Source organism: Pagrus pagrus, assembly GCF_965226575.1.
Source record: "Pagrus pagrus genome assembly, chromosome: 23".
Classification (NCBI taxonomy): Eukaryota; Metazoa; Chordata; class Actinopteri; order Spariformes; family Sparidae; genus Pagrus; species Pagrus pagrus.
This window is the reverse complement of record NC_140205.1, coordinates 18,606,399-18,628,558: the sequence shown is the minus strand read 5'-3', so window position 1 is coordinate 18,628,558 and position 22,160 is coordinate 18,606,399. Positions and strand designations below refer to the sequence as shown.

General features: G+C 40.8%; 2 protein-coding genes across 2 annotated transcripts; one reads left to right on the top strand and one right to left on the bottom strand.

The window, feature by feature from the left end:
* The first annotated feature begins 13,165 nt into the window (after positions 1 to 13,165).
* LOC311252517 (fish-egg lectin-like) lies at positions 13,166 to 15,945 on the top strand. Its single transcript, XM_084345714.1, has 5 exons — positions 13,166 to 13,308; positions 13,435 to 13,677; positions 13,806 to 14,020; positions 14,145 to 14,269; positions 15,314 to 15,945. Exons 1-5 carry the CDS (start codon positions 13,254 to 13,256, stop codon positions 15,453 to 15,455), a joined length of 780 nt encoding a protein of 259 aa, XP_084201840.1. The 5' UTR covers positions 13,166 to 13,253; the 3' UTR covers positions 15,456 to 15,945.
* A 1,911-nt stretch (positions 15,946 to 17,856) lies between these two features.
* Positions 17,857 to 20,177, bottom strand: LOC311252275 (uncharacterized protein). The gene is made up of 2 exons (XM_084345290.1): positions 19,932 to 20,177; positions 17,857 to 18,676 (listed from the first exon to the last, which is right to left on the bottom strand). Exons 1-2 carry the CDS (start codon positions 20,008 to 20,010, stop codon positions 17,943 to 17,945), a joined length of 813 nt encoding a protein of 270 aa, XP_084201416.1. The 5' UTR covers positions 20,011 to 20,177; the 3' UTR covers positions 17,857 to 17,942.
* Positions 20,178 to 22,160: the final 1,983 nt, after the last annotated feature.

The window sequence follows — 22,160 nt, the reverse complement described above, 5'->3', positions numbered from 1 at the left end:
ATTGTTTGTTAACTACAATTTAATTAACTATGCATTTACCATTTACAAATGCTGGTTATTCTAAAGTGTTAACTAGTATAGTTATAAAGTATGTATGGCTCTATGGTTTCCAACCTGGGGGCTGAAAGGCCAAAGATGTCCCATGAAAATCTGAGGGGTCACAAGGTGATTTAAAATGGGATAAGCGTTCCTAACCTTTCTCTAGTTTCTTAACTTCTTCATGTTTAACACTATACTTCCAGCCCCTCATGCTTCTGAAAATCCTTTAAATAAAACAATCCAAGAAGTAAAAAATCATCTCACTTTGGTTTGCTAAGTGCACCGGTGGAAGATGAATCTATTTTCCACATGGTTATTGTTTCTTAGTTAGTGATTCTGTTTGTCAAACACATTGACATATCTTTGACATAGGGGACGGTTGTGTGGGGGTTGTTGTTAGAATATCAACCATTAATCAATTAGTTGACAAAAGAAAATGAGTTACCAACTATTTCTGATAAGTCATTTGTGAAACAATAACGTCGGACGTGCTGGTTCCATCTTACTGAACGTTAATAGTTTGCTGCTTTTGGGTTTTTGACTGTTGGTTGGACACATCAGCCCAGGTAAGCACTCTAAAACCTTTCCAGATCTGGAGCTATGCGACGGTTCATATTCGATCCTTTGGTACCAGAGCACATCCAGCTGTGCCCCATCTTGTTTTCAGTAGTTTCGTTGGTAGAATCATTATACTGTTGTTATCATTTTCTCTGTTGTTATTCAGTGTATAAACTCTGTTTGCAGTGTTTGTTGTATAATTGTTGATCTAATTATTTGGACATCTAATCAAATGAAACTGTGACATGAATGTGAAATGTTTGCCTGTAGATGTGCAGATGGCAGCTGTCAGCACTTGTGAAACACTGGTTGGAGCTGTGTTGATAGCTGTGTGAGTATTATTATGGTGGAGGGAGAAAGGGAAAAGAGATGCTGCGACACATTCATTTTCGTTAAACCCTCGTTGTTTCATCTCATGTTGTCCTTTTGTGTTTGACTTTTTTTGCATTTGAGCACACAAAGCTTGTTATGTCATTACGCTCTCCATTACCCACTCATACGACATTCTTCGTTTTAACTGGGGCCCCGAACTCACCACATCAAGAGGTTTAACAGCCAAAATCAAGAGCACTCTTCACTGAATGAAGTGTTAACAGATTTGTTTGTTGCCTACAGTAATGGATTTGGCACAGACGTTCCCTTTCAGCGCTGTTCTGTTTTACATTTCAAACAGTGTTGCACTTTTTAAAAAAAAAAACCTGGTAAAGCTCTTATTGCTCTGTAGGCTCTTTGCTCCCTCACAGCTCTGTCTGATCTCGTCTGAAATGCAGAAGTTGGATTTACACGTGACTTTCAGTTGTCCCTGCTTGACCTTCTGATGGTTAACTTGAGGGGACAACCCAAAGCTGAATGCAACAAGTTCAGGCATGTTCGCTGTGGTTGTTGATGCAAGGCATTCTGGGAAATGTTAAAAATCAAAGACTTAAACGGCCCATGGGAAAGACAAATTAACTTTGTGTATGTATTGCATCAATCATCAGATTGGTATAGTACACAGTGTATCAGTTCAACAAAGGGGAGATATTTCCTTTAATGCTCAAAGCTTCCTCTGCCTCTGCTGCCTCACTCTCTACTCCTGCCCTTTTCACTCCCCTCCAAACTTTTATGACTTCCACATAGACATTGTAGTTTTTCTTGTCTCTTTTCCAATGCACGGTAATACACAGTGACCTTTTCTCAAACTGCTCCCCTGGAATATTGCTACGATTCACAGTGAGCTCAGCGCAGACATTTTACAACATCCGGAAATGTCTCACAGCTGACATTTAGTAAAGGCGTCAGACCCAATCCTTCGTTAGTGTCCCTTAAGTGGCCTTCCTCTAGTACGTCTTGTCAGATATTCTTGTTGAAATGGCTAATTTCACTGAATTTTCTGTTCTATCTGAGCCTTAAAAGTCACATTATCGTACAGTATGTTCTATTTTTTCACATCTGTCAGGCTAGGCTGACTCTGACTTTACACTGCTTGCAACCGTGAGACACTTTGGACATTATTAGATGTCTACAGTCGGCACAGAAGGGAACTCTGTAACTTAAAGTTTAACCAAATATTCTTGTACAATCTATAAAACGCAATTAAAAGGACCAATAGTGACTTTTACGTGCTCTGTTACCCCCAATGTATTTATTGTAACTTACTGGTGTTCCTTTGAGCTACAGCAGGTTGGGATCCCCTCCATCATCATTAACTTTCCCCCCAAACTTATCGTGGCCTTCTTGTGTCTATTATCCCCCTCCCAGATGGTGCCAAAACCTTTATGAGAGGCTTCGTAAAAGTTGAACCAGTGTCTCCATTTCTGCTGAGGACCAGAATGTATAACAGCAAGCGCTAGTAGCATCTGTCCCCAGTATGCTGACAGTCACAAGGTGGGCTTTATGGTGATGTAGTGGATTAAATAGTAATTGTGTGATGGCGCCTTCAAATGTCTGTAAGATGAATGATTATTTAATAAATTATAACTTATTATGACTTAAGGTTTTTCACCAATTCTTTAAAACATAGAGTACATCTATGTGAAAAGATCATAACTGTAGATATTTATTTGTTCAGATTGATGCAGAACATCATCATACATTTATTTAAGTAAAGCAGCAGACGGCTGCTCCATTATGACAATTCTCAAATGTGAATTGATGTCAGCCATATTGAAATAAAACCGACTCAAATTTTTAAAAAGAGGAAGCGTCGGTGCAACGCTAAATTTAAAAACTAGCAGAAGCATTCAATCGATTAGCAAAATAGTAGGAGATTATTTTTGTCCACTGACTAATTGATGCATTCATTGAGCTGTAGTGTGCCATGTGCTGTGCTCTCAGGTGGACAGGTTGTGACTTGCCCTTGTCAAGTTGTCAGGGAGTCGGCTGAAGCTGTTTGGGTCCCAACAGCCAGAAGTGACTCCCCCTCCTCCCGCTTTCACGTCTCTCTACTGTTTGAATGAAGTCACAGCTCGGCTTTGTTCAATTCTCAACTCTGATTGGCCACTGAACGGTTTTGTGAGTCCTAAGATACCAATCTGTGATGGGGTCTGAGCCAGTTTGTTGATTTGTAGTAACAGCTGCTTAAGTGCAGTATAACAGTCAACCTGAACGAGTGTATAGGTGAGTTGGTATTGAATGAGCCATTCCTTAACTTGAACAACAGAATATACATTGCTTGCACTTTTGATAAAAGATGAATCATTGGGTCATTTTTAGAAGCAAAAACACAAAAACACACACTCAGATATAGTTTTCTTTAGGGGTTATACTGTTAGTCAGACAAAATAAGAAATTGAACTGCAGTATCAGCTTTAGCTTTGGGAAATTCCTATTTTTGTTGACCTTTTTATTAAAGAAAATAATTGCTACTACTACTAAAGTGATTCAAATCAGAAAAGTTACTGAAAGCAAGAAAGAAAAATGTAGTTAGTAGAATGAACAGCCCTTAAATTGTGTTTTATGTTGCTGTACTTTGAGCTTGGCCACAATTTAACCTAAAACATTTGTCAAGTACTTGAAATAGAGATATTTTTGAGACAAATATATATATTTATTTACTTTTAGAGGATCTTTCGGGTGTTTGAACCTTTGCTGACCCTTTAAAAATGCTCCTTCTCATCTCTTGCTTACATTGAATCGACTGAATCAACTTGAATCAACTTTCAAATTGTGCTTTGAGGTCATGGGTTATAGTTGACTTTATTATATCTGTCAGGATAATGGGGCATGGACATTACGAAACAACAAAAACGCACAACACCGCCCTGCAGAGGTGAACAGCATTAACTGCATTTGCTTTGTCAAGGTCAAAGGTCATTTTAAAATACCTTTATGAATCTAACACAAATATTTTTCCGTATGATACATTTCCTCTAAAAACACAAAGATATATCCATCCAACATCAGGAGGCTAGGGAAGTGAGGTAGTCTGTTGAAAGCTGTTACACCCCTGCTCCCAAGTCTTATTAATAGCACACTTAACAGGTCGACTCTCCTGCCCCCTCCATCCCTTTGCTGTTTCTTCCTCTCTGAAGCATTTCCTCATAAACCCAGACAGAAGATCAATAGCACTTAGACGTCTGATGGTGTTTTGATGTCTTCTTATTTCGATTACATGATGACGGACGTCTGCTGAATATCACCTTGAAGTGTTGTTTCACTTCTCCTCTCCCGTCCCCTTTTCTTCCCCTCTCTTCCCTTCTTGTGTGACTCATTCAGTCACCAGGTCTCTGGAGTGCTAATCAATGAGACGTCTATGTACATTTAACTGAAGCTTTGATAGAGGAAGAACTCGGGACACTAACAGGGACGGCCACAGTGTATAAACAAACCGGAATTTGCAACACAAGATACGTTTTAAATCACGCCTGAACCTGCAGTGTGTCGACAGCTTGTGAATTCAACCTGAACTAGATTCTTTTAACATTATATCTTTTAGTATCCTGCTTCATTTCATTTGAAAGTAATAAGTTACTTGAAACTGGGTTTTATAAAATTAAAGGGTAATGTTTCATAGTGAGTAATCAAAGCACAGAAGCTCAGGTTTACTGCAGTTCATTATAAATCCAGTGGTGGGCGACACTGTATAGCCTAATGAGGGCTCATCCCTGGATGCCTATTCATGCAGTGGTTACCACTGCGTATTAAAATCACCTGCCTATACTACAATAGTGTAATGATGACATGGAACAATTAAATATCTTTTATTACTATCTGAAACCGCTTATACTTTTCAAGGTCACGGGGTGGCTGGAGCCAATCCTAGCTGACATTGGGCGACGGTGGGGTACACCCTGGATAAGTCACCAGTTCATCACAGGGCTCACATTCACACCTATGGATAAATTAGAGTAACCAATTAACCTAACACTTTTGCATGTCTTTGGATTGTGGGAGGAAGCCGGAGTACCTGGGGAGAACCCACGCAGACACGGGGAGAACATGCAAACTCCGCACAGAAAGGCCCTGCCCCAGCCAGGTCTCGAACCCAGGTCCTTCTTGCTGTCCACTGCCCCCCACAATTAAATAGCCTAGAACTATTTTACATCAATTAAAAACCTCGAACACAAGGATGGACGCATGCGATGTTTCTCACTTTAGAGAGTTCACTGACCTTACCAATAGATTGCACTTGTATTCTGTTTTTGTTGTTTTTTTTAATCTGACAAAGTCATAGTAATGGGAGTATACCAATTTCGTAAACATCTGACTCCACAGGCATTTGGCCATTTAAACAACAAGATTCTTCTTCTGGGATACTTTTTCTGGTGACACAGGAAAAAAATATCAATTAACACTTAATTAAAGGGTGGTAATGCATTACTGGACACAGTAACTATAATAAAAATAAAGTAATCTATTACTGTAACATGCTACTTATCCTGTTACCTCCAACACTGTAAAAGTCATTCACATTTTTTTTTCCCTTGTCGGATATCTCTCATGAATTCCACGAATAAGTTCCTCGCTGTAAATAATAATGGATTATAGGTCATATAAAACATTTACATTTACTGTAATTCTACTTCTGTTATGATGAATAATATAGTGGCAGGCGGGAAGGAGTGAAAATGTTATACTCTCAGGAAAGATACGCTATAACCACTGAAAGGTGCAATGTGTAACAATTTGAGTTATAATGTGTTCTGTTGCGGGGGGCCTACTAGCTAGCCCCAGCCTTACCATGTCCAAAGCTGATATTGTTAGATTATATATTACTTTAAAATGAAAGGTAACTAGTAATACGTAATAAATTGCATTTTGAAAGTAACTTGTCTTGGTGTAGCTCCAGTGCTGTGGCTTCATGGCCCTGCTGACTGAAGCTGGGCTCACATTTGATCCCTCTCTCATTATCTCATGGGGAAGCAGACTTAAACAAAATTGAGATGAGCATGGTGCTCACGAGTTGATGTAACGTGTTGCAGTGAGAAAAAACAAAAGCAGAAGGTCTGGATGTGTGGGGAGACGAGGTCAACACAGGTTTTTCATTGTTCGGCGAGAACTGGAGGTGAGATTTTCTGTCAACAGTAATATGCTAGCTAACGTTAGCCTCAGTGGCTTGAATTGTTTACTGTTGTTTGGCATTTCTGACCACACTAATATTTTTCACACAGTCCCTTACATCACCTGCAACCCCTGTAGTGACAGTTGAAAAATGAAAATTGACATTCAATCACTCACCCAGACCAAAAATATAAATCTATTGATAAAGTCTTGTTATTGGAATTTTGAAACAAACACAGAGACTGGTATTGATTTGAGGGGAGGTGAAATGATTTGCCCTGCAGTGTCAATACATAACAGTGTCTGCAGACTGGAGAATGAGATGGGGGGGGAAATGCTGTAGATGTGGAGAAATAAAGACTGAGGCAATACAACCACCAAATCTGTCCTCTGTGACCGTGAGTGATGATGAAACAGGGATGTTATTTCCCAACCAGGGTAATTTCATCTGCTTTCAGTCAAGATTCTGTTATTTAAGCATGAACACAGGGCTGTTGCACATTTCATCACACGGGCACTGTGGAGATCTCGCTTTACTGCTGACACTGCGTACTTACAGTGTAGTCAGCAAACAGTTATCCAAGTAAATAATTCACTGGCTGCCCTGGAAGTGATAATTGTGAATTAATTAAAGGTAAGTGAGATAATTTTCCTGCCATAAAAAACAAAAAACCCCACATTGGATTTGTGTTGTTTGACTTCTGCCCACAGTGCGACCAAATGCACAAAAAATCACAACCCTAGCTTTATTTCTAGAGACTTGCGTAACTGTGCATACTAATTTATTTGGGCACATTCCTGGGCTACGGCTGTGGAGGCTTTAAAAGATCCTGTTAGCATTAATATTCAGGGGTCTGTTGCATCCAAAGACTTTCATGAAATTGACATAAACATACACAGCAGAGGCCACAGATGTTACAATTTGTAAGAAATCCATTTTTCCATGCGAGCATGAAAACAGGAGGAGGCCAGAGGCTGGAATAGTGGAGAGATGACACATAACACAATATGAATCATCACAGATAAACAGTGTGGATGGAAAATAAACCTGTTTATATCTGAGAGGTGTCCTCCATCACGTGCCCCCCTCAGTCTGAATGAAAATGATAATGCCTCAGATTCTCCTCTGAAGCGTGATGTGATTTGATTCCACCAACAAAAACAAGAAGAAAACAATTTGGTGCAATTTGGCGTCGAGTCGGCCGGCCAGCTGCTTGTTAGGGTTCACACGTGTGATGTATTGGTAATGGAGAGCGTCGCACTGAACGCTGCACTGAACTGGATCATCAGCCCAGCGTCCTATTTCTCAACACATTCACTCAACAGGAGCTCCACACTGAATAGCAAATGGCAGCAGTGTTATTCGCTTGGCTGGATTTATATTAGATATGCTTCCTATTAATTTGCGCAAGTGTCATTTACACTGGGGACGACTTCTGGTATGGCCCATTTTGTCCCGCTCTGGACCAAGAAGTGTTCTAACGAGAACCCTTTTCTTTCCATCAGCACCTTCGTTTGCAACTGGCAGCTGTTGATACTGCTGAGAAGTTAACAAAATATTAACCTGACAGGAGTGGATTTTGGTGAGGATGGAGGCTAGCAGTTTTTAAAGCTGTCTTTAGGTATTTCTCCAGTGTATTTTTGATGTGAGAGGATTTCGAAAATGGATTTCTTTTCTCCCTCCTCGCTTCCTTTTCTCGCCGTGGCTTCCAGCCAGTGCTGACAGCAGATAATAGCTGAACAGACCAGAGCGCCGAATCAAACCAAAAAAATCACTCAATCAAATCTCCTCTTCCTGCACTAGCAAAGTCAAAAACATCTCTTTTTCCTCTCCTCTTAAACACTTTTCTTAGTCCTTCATCCGACTTACAGGAATTACTTCTTACAGCTCTTGCCGAGCCACGATGACCCTTGGCCTCTTCTCAAACTGAAAATGTAACTTAAATAATGAGTATTTTTGTCCAGCACATTCTACTGTTGCCCTCCATTTATGTAGCCTGAGAGCGACATTGGCTGAATGCCTAGAATGCAAATATGGAAAGTAGTTTTTGACTTTTTCTACAGCCACAGATCAGACGTATTCATCCAGAATCCTTGAGAAACGTGAATGCTTTCATCTCATGTTGTTGCTACAGTAGCAGCACAAGTACGAGCACTGCAGCTACAATGAAAGATCTTCAGCTGAATTGAATATTGAAAATAGGCGATAATAACTGGTGTAGTTGAGTGGCTGCCTCTCTTTCACGTTGGCACAGCTTTATTGGACAGCGCTGACTCTACATCAGGTATCACACATAAGATCTGATTTCATTAAACACGGCTGAGCTTTAATCCTAGCTCCTGTGTGTTATTGATGTAAATTGAAGCAGATGTTTAACCACAGCTGACGCTGGAGCAGCTGCAGAGACGGAACTTCTCCCCAAACCATCAAAAGACTCTCCGGTTGATTAAACAGATTAGAAGATACTACCTTAGCAGGCAGAGGTTTGATTTAAAAATGAAGCGCCCTGCAAATAAGGTGAACTTTTGATATTCATTGGACGTTGAGTCACATGCAGCTTCTAACACTGATCAGCAGCACAGACTGCAGCAACACATCAGCAGCCTGCGAGGTGCAAAAGATTAAGCCTCTCACTCAGAGGTGTAATGCACCCACTGCCAGTTAAAGAGCTTTTTCTTAAGATGCTATGCTTATTTTTTTGTTTTGTTTTCCATGATCCTTCAGTCTGTGTCTCCGACCACATTGAGTTTATTTGAATTTATGTGAACAGCTCCTCTATTTCCTTTATAAAATGCATTGTAGGACAGAAGTGCACATGAACAGCACGCTCTTTCTTCAGTATACATATTGCTTTTTTGAGTACACTGAGTTTTGTCACTGATTTGGTGTGAACTACAAGTACAAAACCTGCCTTGAAATTATATATTTGAAACAGCACCCTCCTGAAGCACCACTGGAGGGCCCTCTTATGATTTTCTTTGCCTTACTTACTGACTGACACGGAGAGCAGCAGGTTCTTCTGTCGTAACCTGACACAAAACTCAAGCTGGAAGGCAGAGACGTTACCATGCGTGTTTGTGGTGTTTGTGTGTAGGGGCATTGGGAGAGAGGAGCGAAGGTGTCGGGAGAAGTAGTTTTGGAGCTTATCGCACCTCCTCTGGCTGTATTGATTGTGAAATCGAGCACAGACATGAAGAACGAGGGTGAGATGAGAGGGTGCGATGAAACGATGCTCCGAATTTCAATGGAGAACGGGTATACTCTGTGGTGGGTGTGTGAGATGGTATTACAGGTGGAAGATAAGGAGTTAGAACTTGAGAATGAAAACAGACATTTGAGGAGAGGGCAAAGAGAAAGAGGGAGAGAGGAAATGCACAATGCCCCTTCAGTCCCACGTACAGATTGTTTTTGCGGTCGGATCAGGACAAGTTTACATTTTGGAAAGTTAAAAGTGTTCCAGCAGTTAATTCGCCAGGAAGGTGTTGGCAACTTCTTACTCATCAGGATACCATATAATCCTCAGAAGAGTTGACTCTAGATTAGGGAGGTATTTCAGCTTATTTCATCAGAGGATAATCGTGATCACTCAGGACAACTTTGTACTGATTTACAGTGACCGTTCCCTCTAGTAAGTGGAGCCAAACTATTTCAGGAAAATACTTCTCACCTGGAAGCATGTGAATTTGTTATATTTTTCCCCTCATTAATTAAAAATTTGCTTTAATTTGTCACGGATCTGGAGCACAAAATGATTGCAAGTGTCTTGGGCAGGTGGTCAGGGAGGATGTGTGGGCATGGAAGGCAGTCTCACCAGTTTTCCGTCCAATACAGAAACATTTCTGACACACAGCCTTAACACACACGCTGTATGATGTATTTAGTTATGAACTCCTTCCTTTAAGTCAATGTCCTAACATTCGAAAGACTCCTTTTGCATTACTGTGAATGTGACTGTGTTGAACCGTCAGTAGGGGAGAGCGGGGTAACATGAGACACTTTATACTTTGAATTATTTTACAGGAAAATGAAAGTGTATTTGTTTCAAATAATAGTTACTATAAATGGCTCAAGTTGATGCGAACCCATGGAAATTAAAACAAGTTCTCTGATTGTGACGGTTTCAGAATAATGGCCAATTAAAAAAAGTAGTCCTGTGGCACAACTTGCATATGCGGGTGAAATGAGTATGGGTTTGGGTTGAGTTGAGCCCTTTAGTGGTATTACTGGTTGTGGTTGTACTTTTAAGTATAATATGCTAACATAACACAATTATACTCCAACATAATGAATTTACTTGGCATGACAATAATCTTTTTGTTGCAGGGGGTGGCTCATTTTACCCACTGGCTCCACTTACCCCGTTCTCCTCTATCCTGCAAGCGCTCAAAATCAGAACTCAGAGTGACTCCGTGATTGATCTCGCAGAGAGCGAAGGAGATAAGCGACAGGCTTGAAGAGGCAGTTTGGTAAAAGTCTATTAAATGATAATAGGTACTATCGGGGAAAGTAGATTTGGGAGCCTAACAGTGTTTATTCCACTTTGTCTCCTGCATTTAAATGCTCAGAGGAAGCTTGACGTTCCTTTGTACATGTACAGTACATACAGAAGGCAGATGCTTTGTTCTTCATAGCGTAGAAATGGTTGGAGGCTGTGAAGAGGTCCTAATAAATATATAACCTACTGGAGACTGTAGCTGTCAGGTACAGCGGTTACAGTTAGTACCTCTTCTGCATTCAAGCAACAGATAGAGAGGAGGAAAACAACAGTGAGGCAGTGTCATGGTCTGGGTTTTTGGTTATCTTTCCTACACTTCCTGTCTTTGTCTTCTTCCTGCCCTTTTTTCTTTGTACACCTGTGTTTCATTTGTTCATTTCACTCACTCTTTGTCAGTTTGTGGCATCACTCGAGCCACAAAAGACTTGGTACTACTTTTTCCACATATTAGGTAGTCCTCCCGCTGACCTGTAAACACCCTTGAAAATATAAAATTGGTGGAGTTACCCATTAACACGACACAGTGTAGTGAACAGAGCCTTGTGTGTGGGACAGTTATGGACTTAACCCAGTTAGACCTGTTGCTGTGATAGATGGCCTCTGACATCCCAGGGCGGCTGGAGTCATCAGTCTCCTGGCACATGGATGAACAGCCTCTGGTGCATATATAAAGGTATATGCTGATCCCAGAGGCTTTGTGGAGCCTCAAGTCACGTAACCACCTCCATCAGCCTCCGTCCCCCAGGACAGTGGCCATCCGGCGCCCAGGGAAGGACAAGAAGGAAAGCAGAGGAAGAAACACGTGAGAAAGAAAGAGGTACAGTGACGTCAATGTGATGAAGTGAATGAAATGAATAGTTTAATGCATCGTAGTTACCTTTGTTGGAGCAGAGTGTTAACTTGCTAGCTTACTTTGACGATAGTAGCATTGTTTAATAATCAGTAAATAGCTGAGTCGACGTAAGTTCATGTTACTCCACCTTAAATTCATCAGGGACATTTGGAAAGTTAACGTCAGGCCTGTTCAGGTGTTATTTTAACCTGTTGGCTGTTTTCCTGCTTGTATGTCAGTTAAAATACTCTTAGTTTTCCAGCCCCTTTATAAGTAATAGGGCAGTTGTAAGCCTTTGGTTTATTGTGTCACAGTTTATGTTTGTTAGAGTTAACATCAGTGTTAAAGTGCAGTTAAAGTGTATTACTGTTAATATTCCATACCTTAGCTTTCCCATATCATTCATAGGCTACATATCATTCAAAGGCTATATATATATATCATCATTCACAGGCTATATATATATATGATGCTGTGTCACTGCCAGTGACACAGCATCAGGTGCTCCTGTCCTCTACCTCAGCACAGCAGAGTGGCACAGCATCAGGACTAAAGGCTGCACCAATAGACCTGCTGACTGGCCATCTCTTCTAACTGACAAAGTAAGAAGAGAGTTAGTTCACAGAGGACCATTTCAAATAAAAAAACAGTTACACATTTCCCAAACACAAAGATGGGAGAAAGTGCCAACATGACTTTTTTAAGAGTCTTAGTCAGTGGGGAAAAATTCAAAATAAGCTGGCTGGTGTACTCAAAAAAGAATGATAGCTTGCGCTGCTTCTGCTGCAAAAGGTTTCCTCCCAAAGAACACAGACTGTTTCTATTTTGTATGTAAATAGAATATTCTTAATATGTTTGTGCAATATCTTATTTATTTAGTATTTTTTATTTATCACTTGTTCCTTTCTTCAGTTTTTATTGAAGAAAGACATTTGGTGTGATATTTTTGACTTAAAAGAAATAAAATCTTGAATACATACATGCAGTTTCTGTGTGAGTGTATGAAAATTGATAGTGAAATTTACTGTGATGCAAGAGGGCACCAGCCAAAATAATCATTAATAAATGTAATCATAAACTAACTTAACAAAATTAAGTTTTACTGCAGTTCTGCATGTAGTTTGTCCTAGTCGTGTTGCCATACTTACAGTAGCTGTCCAATATGGCACTGGAGCATGCGCTGCTCAAATCAGTTAGTGACTACACTTATTCTAAGGTAAAGAAAATAATATTCTTTGTCACGGGTGATTATACCCTAATGAAAACATTACCATGTACCCCTGCATATATGATTTCTAGACACTGGACCTTTAAATAGTTAATAGCATTGTTTGAGATTAAACCATCCGTTTCCCAAATGTTTGGACTCCTTAATCTAGCATCTACTACGGGAACCTTGTCACATTTCAGATACCTGAGTTGTTAGCAGAACCACTAAGTGCATTCCCCTCTAAACTTCTTCGTCTGTTCTCACTTTGTCAGTTTAAGGGATGAAATGACTTACTTATTAACTATTGCTAATTCCAATCTAATAATGGACTTTAAAGCTTCTACCAGGGAAATCTGACTTCCCTGGCAAGTTGTCACGTGCGGTTTCACAATAATCTTCTAACACACGAAAACATTTCCTTCCACATTTTAAATGAACGGTTTCAGTAAATTCATGAAAAAATTCACGCATTGCAGAACAAGCATTGAAGATTTTGCAACATACTTCAAGCCCATCTGGGGTGTAGAGTATAAAAGCAAGACAAACCAGGTGGGATGTAGTGCAGCAGCTCCACACAGCTACAGAGCTACATCCAGAGATTCACTGCTGACTACAGACACACAAACACAGAGACGACATGAGAGCTGTCGCAGCCTTTCTGCTGGTGCTGTGTTGCCTGGCTGCCAGTGATGGTAGGTCACTATAAGTTTCTTTTTTCTAATTACAAATTGAAGCAGTTTATGGTTAAATTACATTCAGTTATTTTCCTTAAGATATATTTTACACTCACAACAATAATGATTTTGTCTTCACAACAGCCTGGAGCTGCGATGAGGGGACAGGGATGTATAATGCTACGCAGGTTGATGCTGGCCAGGGGGCAGTGATAGTAAGAGACACATCTGGCTATGTGTACTTCCTGATTGGATCGTCCTGGCACAGAATGAGCTCAATTGAATTCAATCACGCCTCAATTGGACCTGCAGGGCTTTGGGCAACAAGTAACAGGGGGAACAAGGTCTACAAATATATAGCTGGCAACTTTCAAATCGTAACTAGTGGTAACTATCATTATTATCATTATTATTATTATTATTAATATTATTATTATCTATTACATAGAGAGACTGACAGATTCAGTTACTGCGTGCTGATTAAATGACCCGTACTTCCGTGCATTTGTCTTCAGGTCAGGCTATGCATCAGGTGGATGCTGGAGGTAATGGTCAGGTTGCGGGAGTTTTCTCCGAAAACAACTACTGTCTGAGAAGTACCTCTGCCTCAGCCTACAGTGGATCTGGCTCCCTGACCTGGACCAGCCTGTCTACGACTATGACCTACGTCAGCTGCGGACCGTACGGATGCTGGGGAGTCGACAAAACTGATCAGATCTTCTTCACACGGGTTTGGCAATGCAGCTAGTGACATATCTCTTTTAACTCTTAATGGTGTTGTTATTAAGGAATGAATAATAACCCCATTCACTCATTCATCACAAACTCCTATCATATATGCTTCTTTATGACAGAATATGTCACCAACCTCCTGTGACAGCAGTGAATGGTCCCAGATTGATGGGGCTGCAGTAATGGTTGAAGTTGGGACGGACGGAAAAGTCTTCGTAGTGAATCGAACAGGGATGCTCTGGGAAAGGTAAGCCAGTAACATTTGAGAGGATGATTTTTACTGTGTTTATACGTAAAACAGGGTTATAATCTGACGCATCCACAACATGCTAGTATATCTAATATGTACAGCATGAACATTAACAAGAGTCATGTTAGTTATACTTGAACCCTTTCAGCTCAGTGTCCACTACAGCTTAGTTTATTTAACAACAATGGTTTTGTAAAAGTTTGGGAAACTTTTGTTGCATTTTGGCTGTTTGTTCACACAACAACTGTTTTTTGGGGGGCATGAAAATGCAAACTAATATAAGGACAGCAAGAACAATGGTGGTTGCAGACTCTACTGAATTCATTTAGCAAAGTTTAGATTTGGTGCCCCATTACATTGATGACCTTTGACCGCTCTGTAGAAAACAGTGTTTGTGCACACCGTGGTATTTAATTGCCAGTTACACCATTACCTACTAGCCTGGCGTGTATATCACTGGGATTTCAATCATTTTTACAATATTGATGTATGAACGTTGAACTTCTTAAAACGCAAAGGACAACCTTTCCCACATTTAGCAAACCTGTTGTAATGTAAACAGGGCCAGTCCCTAGGCCAGGGTGTTAAGAAGGCTTCCTGATAAACAACAACGTTCCCCAAAGGAAATTCAGTGCAGAATTTTTATATTTACAGTAATACACTCAGAAATATTTATCTTTTAAATGTGTAAAATTGGTGGAGTTGTCATTTAAGGGCATTATATCTTGCATGTATGTGCACTAAATGAAAAGTTCAAGTCATGATGATAAAATGACTTTCAGAAGGTAAAGATCTTGACCTACACTCCTCCAGCTTTGAGGGCGTTTCAAAAGTGCATCATCACTATATGATTTTAAAGGCGTGGCCTCTAAATACTGCATTTAATTAATACATATATTCATTCATAAATGCACTGTATACATGTGGAAATTGGAACCTTAACAGAGTTTTCTTCTTTCTTCTAGTATCAGCAGATTTAGGGGAAAAAAAGCATTGTTAGAATGAGGATTTTATATGTTTCACCGGCTTCTCTCTCAACAGAACGGGCATCACTGCTAGTACCCCTCAAGGTACAGGTTGGAATCACCTCTCAGTGTGTCTGACAGTCAAGCACGTGACCTATGACCTGGGCACCATGTGGGTCGTGACCGACATTGGTTTGCTCTTGAAGTGCAAAGGGTAATGTCACCTGCATGCCAGGCGCTCAATCTCTGTTGGTCAAGGAAGATTTTTTTTTTTTTTATCGAAAAAAAATCTCTTAAAGTGATTTAGATTTTTCTGGCTGTCATCTCGATAACGTCCTTTCCTCAGATTATTCAGTTAACAGTACACAATGATGCATGATTGGCATTTGATTATTATTTTTGAATTGTACAAGCTGTGGTGTAACTACTCATTCAACTCCCTTCTATTCGGCTACTTTTTATTTTGACAACATTGAAAATTAGGCTGCAAGAATTTATTGACTTCAAGCAAATGACTTTTGTTAAATACAAAAATGCATTGGATGGTGAAATGTTAATAATGAATGACAATAAGAAAGTAGTGTAAGAGTAACATAATACATTAAAGATAGGCTACTTTAGAGACAATGGATACATTTTAAGAATCTCAGACATGTATCACCACTGGCATACTTTCTACTGTGTTAATAAATGACATGGTGGAAGCAATTTCAGCTGACTTTTGTCATCTTTTGTGCAAAATCTTTATGCTCCCGTTTACTGTATGTGTGTATATGCTGTATTATTTGTCACACCAACATTGCATTCTTTCCTTCAATTTAAACAACCTGCTATTTCTTAAGATAGTCATGCAGTAAGGCCCAGTGACATTCTGACTTTTCTTTTTCTGACGGTGGGTTCAAATACAAATTATGTTTTATTATCTGATTAATCCAGGTCCATGGCTGAAATATGACAGTTTGATGTTTGTGCATTCTGCCAGGTAAACTAACAAGTAATCAGTGAAGACAAGGACTTAAAGCTTGGTAAAGAGTTACGTGTTTTTCCACAACAGATGACGACAATAAACCTAAAAACACCAAACCAGTCAAACAACAAGTGTAGGCAGAGAAGTATATAAATCGTGCCTATTGAAAGTAATTAACTACTTGAAAATGTGTATATTGTAAATTAACCAAATGATTAAAAAGTCCCACAGTTCAAAATGACTTTTCTAACAGTAAAATCTTTGAGTTAAAGGAACATCAGAAGGCACTTAAATCATCATTTGCACAATATTTATTTGATGTAAGTCAGATTTGTGATTTATACATGAAAGATGAGAATGATGATGATATTAGGCTATTTTCTCTCGTTCAGCCCGAACAGTCTCTTTCTTCACTGTCTTGATTGCAAAGATGCGTTGACAACTTCCAGAACGTGTGTGAGGAGCGTCCCAAAACAATCAGCACAGAGGAAGAAGCAGACGATAAAAACAACATCCTCCGTGCTGGTCGGGCTGGGGCGCTCCTCATCGACGTGGACTGGTGGGTGAAGAGGGCGGTGTCGGGGGTCGAAGGGCGGGGCAGGGTGGGGGCGGTGGTGTACTCACTGGGTCTTCGCACAGTGACTTGTTGCCTGGGAGCGAGTAGGCTGCTGAGAGTTGGTCAGTGGTCTGCTGGGTCCTCCTGGGATGACTGGTGCATTGACGTCCACTCCCAGCTGCTCCAGGGACACATCAAGTCTTCATGTCACACAAGTGACATGAAGACTTGACATGAAGTTTTTACTCACCTTTGTCTGGTAGAACCTTCTACACCTTCTAAAGAATAATACTCAACAGTATGACAGAGTTAGATTTATAATCTCTGAACTTTAAATGAGTGAAATACAAAATCGAAACACTTTCATTCAACCCTGTTCCTGGGGCAGCCCTGCCCTGCATGTTTTAGACGTTCCCTTGCTCCAACACAGCTGATTCAAATGAATGGCTGGTTATCAGAGCTTGACGACGAGCTGACTGTTTGAATCACGTGTGTTGTAGCAGGGAAACATCTCAAACACGCAGGGCAGGGCTGCCCCAGGAACAGGTTGCAAAACACTGATCTTCAGTTTAGTAAAGGCAGAAATAGACAACTTCCTCCCGTGTTTCCCTGTGGTATTCCTGTTCCTGTTCAAACAACTGTAAGAATCCCAGTTTTACCTAGAAAACCTTGATCTCAGTGCTATGAAAAGGCAGAGTAAAACACATGGTTGGATTAAGTAGGGAGGTTTTGTTCCTTTCTGATATTGCAGAAATAAAATGCTGGTTTTGAACCGTCTGCAGTCCCAGTGGTGAGGGGAAACACATATCAACGAGGGAACAGACTTCCATCATGTCAATGCCTGTATGTTCTTTCTCCGGTAAAAATCCAGCCCGGTGGCAGACCGACTAGCATAGTAAAAGTGAGATTTAGATGAAACCAATCTATACAGCCATCACACTGTGCAATCAGTATTTAGTTGGGAGTTAGACTCAAAAATCAACTTACAAATTGGACCCTTAAAGCAATTTTTTTTTTTTTTAATTAAAGCACAACCACCGTGTGTGCTCGTGTGTGTCCGTGTTGGTGTGTGAATGAATGAAAGAGTGACCCATCAGAAAGTGCTTTGGATTTAAGCCCTCCAAGAATTTAATTCACTCAGGGATCGGTCTTCCGATCCGGCAGCACTCAGGGCCGTTGGTCCTAATCCGAGTCGCTGTCATCAGACGCTGCCTCGTACGAAAAAGGACGCATCCAGTGTCCCCTGAGCGTGGAGGGTCCGAGGCCAGAGGTGGAAGGAGCTGAGTCCATGTAGCTGTCATCGTCACTCCTGCCTGAAGTGGAAGGAGCAGACTCCTCATGGCTGTCTTCACAGTTCCGCCGCTCCCTCTTCATACTTACCTGCTCCATGTGGCTGTCTTCTCTGCTCCTCTTCGTGGAGGAGGAGTCAGGGCCCCAGGTGGAGGGAGCTGACTCCTCGGATGCTCGACCTTCTGGAGGTGGTCCTGCTCGGTGCGCAGGATGCTCCAGGCTCCAAGGACCGGCGACAGGAGGAGGAGCAGGAACAGGAGGATCCTCTTCTCTCCATCCCTGCTGAAAACGTCCTGGGGGGAGCTGCTGAACGAGAGGGGAGTGAGGCCTGATGTCCTCTTCATCATCCTCTTCAAAGTCCTCTTCATCCTCAGAAACTGACCCATATCCAGAATCTTCGCTCTCCCAGTCGTCATCTAACTCTTCATCCTCTTCATCATCCTCCTCCTCCTCCTCCTCGATGGCAGCCAGTTGACCGCCTTGCTGGGGAGGGAAGCCTTCACCTTCATCTAACATACCTACCTCATCCTCACCTACCCCTGGAGGCAGATCTTCCTCCCTGTCGAACAGCCAGTAGATGTCAGGGAAGCCGACTGCACGACGTTCCTGGATGTAGTGCATACCAGCTGCGAAGGAAAAAGTTCAAGCTAATTTTAAACATCTCTCATGACTTCAAATATTTGGGATCAAATGTTTAAAACCATATTCTCGTGAGGACCTGATCCATGGATCAAAATGATGTAAGAAAAAAGGCGAGACTGTGCACATCCAGGATTCTTCAAATATGCTGAAGACAGACAATATAATAATAAGAACAACAAGAATATGTTCAAAATGTTGTCTGACTTTTAGTATACAAAAAGAAAGAAGTTTCACTCATAAGGCGCCCGTGGACAACGCTTTATAACTGTTGGAGGAGGAGCTCAATCGACACGCGCGTATTTACGCACGGCACTTTCCACTTCTCTTTAGAAGAAAATTCAAGCAACGAGATGAAGAGTGAAAATAAGACAACGCAGGAGGGACTAGGAACAAATCATACAACTCCCAGACAGGACGTGCATTCCACTACATGCGTCATTTCGCACAGTCAACCATGGGTACACTGATTAAATCATGCGCAACCAACAACAGAGATTCTCCAAAATAACCACAACTACAAACTAGTAGTTAACAACTCGTTACTCTCTCTGTGTATGAGCTGCATGTCAGGCACGTGTAGGAGACTCAGCGCCCGCATGCAGTCCCATCCAGCTGTGTGACAGATACTGTAGAGCTACAGGCTGCTATCTCCAAATTAAAAAACACGGTCTGAATAAATAAATGAATAACTAATAAATTAAAGTAGTTAATTTTATCATTTAATTTAAAGCAAAGCTTCAACAATCAAACCAAACTAACTCGGGGCCGCACACAGAAGAACGATCACGCCTGTGCGATCCTGACGTCGTTCGGAGCCAACAGTTCCATCGTGTCCATGGTGTAAAAATTAAACACATTTTCAGCATTTTATGACATTTTGCCCGGTTGCCATCTTTTTTCTCAAATTTTGATATAAATTTTGACTATTTGATGGCCTCAAGTAAAAAAAACTGTGTTTTCAAGTCAATGCACTGTTTGTTCACACAGTCCACACCTGCCGCGGGAAATTTAAGACATTCTATCCAGCAAATAATCATTTTACACAAGAAATCGTCGAGTAAAAGTCACTTTTCACCAAATCTGTTTTTAAAAAAAAAAAAACCTAATAGCATGCTGGGAACAATCCACCATTAAATGAATAAAGTCAGACTGATTTCTGTACGGATAAAGCTTCAAATCGTTTAAAATAGATGAATCATCAAATAAAAGGATACACAATAAATATAAAAGTTGTCTTACCTGCATGGTTGTAGCCCAGCACACGGCCTCCTCCCAGCGGGAGGAGTCCCTCGTTGATCCGAGGTCCACCGATGGTCATTTTTAACTCACAGGTTAAAAACAGTGAATCCAGTGATTCAGAAGTTCTCCAGTAGATGACTTTCAATCGCTTTAGTTCTCAAGAGAGAGTAATCCTTCCACAGTTTGGGTTTGTAACAGGTCAACACGTCAACTTGTGCAAAATCCAAGTGTGCTGATACACGTCTGCAGCCCTGTGTATACACCACCAACATTCTGTTTCCATGACACTAATTCCATGACAGAGACACTAATTTCATAATGTGATATATTTTTTATACATACCTTTTTAACACTTGTGTTTTTAGTTTTCAGTTATTTGTTTGTGAGCATGGTGTGTTTCTTTAACTTCTGTAACTATAACTCAGAATTTAACTTCAACATCAAGTTATTTAAAAATGCTACAGTAAAAATACTTGAAAATTATAATCATAATCAACTTTAGTCATGCCTCTGCCTTGTGTATTTTCCCCCCATGTCTTTCTTATTACAACCATGGTGTTGTGGACCCTAGGTCAGAATAAAGGGATGCAGAGCAGATCTGTTTTTTGTCTCTGGTTGCACAAAAGCACAGTGAAAATCATTTTTAAAAAGTACTGCAAAATGGGCAAAAGACTGACTGAAACTAAAAAGTTTTTCACCAGCAAGTGAGCAGACTAAAATCTAGGGAGTCTCACTGAAAACTCTCCAGCAAGGAGGGTTCAGCACCATGGAGAGAGACGATCAGAGTTCAGAGCGGCAGTGGATGTGACAAGAAAATGCCGTCATGAGTTAAATGCTTTGTTTTACTGCTCCATTTGCATAATTATTGAGAGAGCAAAGTCGTAACAAAAGCCCACTTAACTACAAACAGTCTGTGTTTCATCAGGTGGGACATTTTACACCAGCTTTTTGTCAGTAATATCTACCTATTGTGTTGTATAACAGCGTTCCCAGGTACTTGCCATACGGGTTTGATGCTGATTTCAACACATCACTTTCCTATAATGAGATATCTCAATCAAATAATAAATACACAAGGAAATATTCAATTCTCTGTTATGTGTTCCTTTATAATACTGATTATCTTTTCAAGAAGTGGCTTGATTGGATTACATGGACCATATCTCTCCATTATTTACCTGTGCTCCTTCAGTTTTTATTCATTTCCACCACGTGTTGTCCCTTGTCTGGTTTTCTCATCTCCATGTTCCTCGTAAATGTCCTACTATTGTTAAGAAGTTTGAATTCACATGAAACACAAACAGTACTTCTCTCCTGATACCTTATTAGAAAGCCTTCCGTGCAGTTGCAGCAGTCGACCAGCAGTTGCAGACTTTTTGCATTGGCCTTTGCATCAGTTTTATGTGAGGGAGCCAGGCCAGACCAAAACAACATGTGACAAAGACAGCAAAGAGGCAAAACCTTACAGGCCCACAGTTCAGGTGGAGATCCACTGTATCTGCAGGACCTCACACAACAGACAGGTGACGGTGCAGTGCAGCAACTGCAGTACTTGGTACCACCCCAATTGTGTGTCTGCCCCACACAAAGCTTTGGACACCACTGCAGAAGAGAGGAACTGTGAACATTGCTCAAATTAAGAAACTGTTTGCTTGACACTAAATGACAGGTTGTTCTAAGGGCAAGGGAACAAAATATTCTCACATTTTACATTGACTTGGTCGCGGGCGCAGTGGCGGAATCAAGATGCTTGAGGGGCAGGGGCAAAGAAAATGGCACCAGCTGTATGCGGTGGGGCACCAGAGCGCTAAAAGGGCACTCGAAGAGCACCATAGAGGGCAATTTATCGTGTTTTATCTACCACAGGGGCATTCGAGAGGGCACTTTCGCAGTGTTTTTTCAAACATGGGTGCACCGGAGCCGTTGCAGTGGGTGTCATTAACCTTAATGTGGAGCTGACATATCCATTACTCTACTGAGTGTTTCTAGTAAGCACTTGATATGATGCCAAAGAATGAATATTGCAGTTTTCATCCAATCAATAGCCGTTATTCAGTTATGCTGTATAGAGGCTGTGAATTGGAGCAGGGCCTAGACAGTGTTATCAGTGACTGTCCTTGGTGATGTTTTTGAGTTTAAAAGTTTATGCTGATCATGTAAGATGGTACAAAGAGAACCACTGAATATGACTCCAAATCAATCATACTGGTAATAAGAATAATAATTACA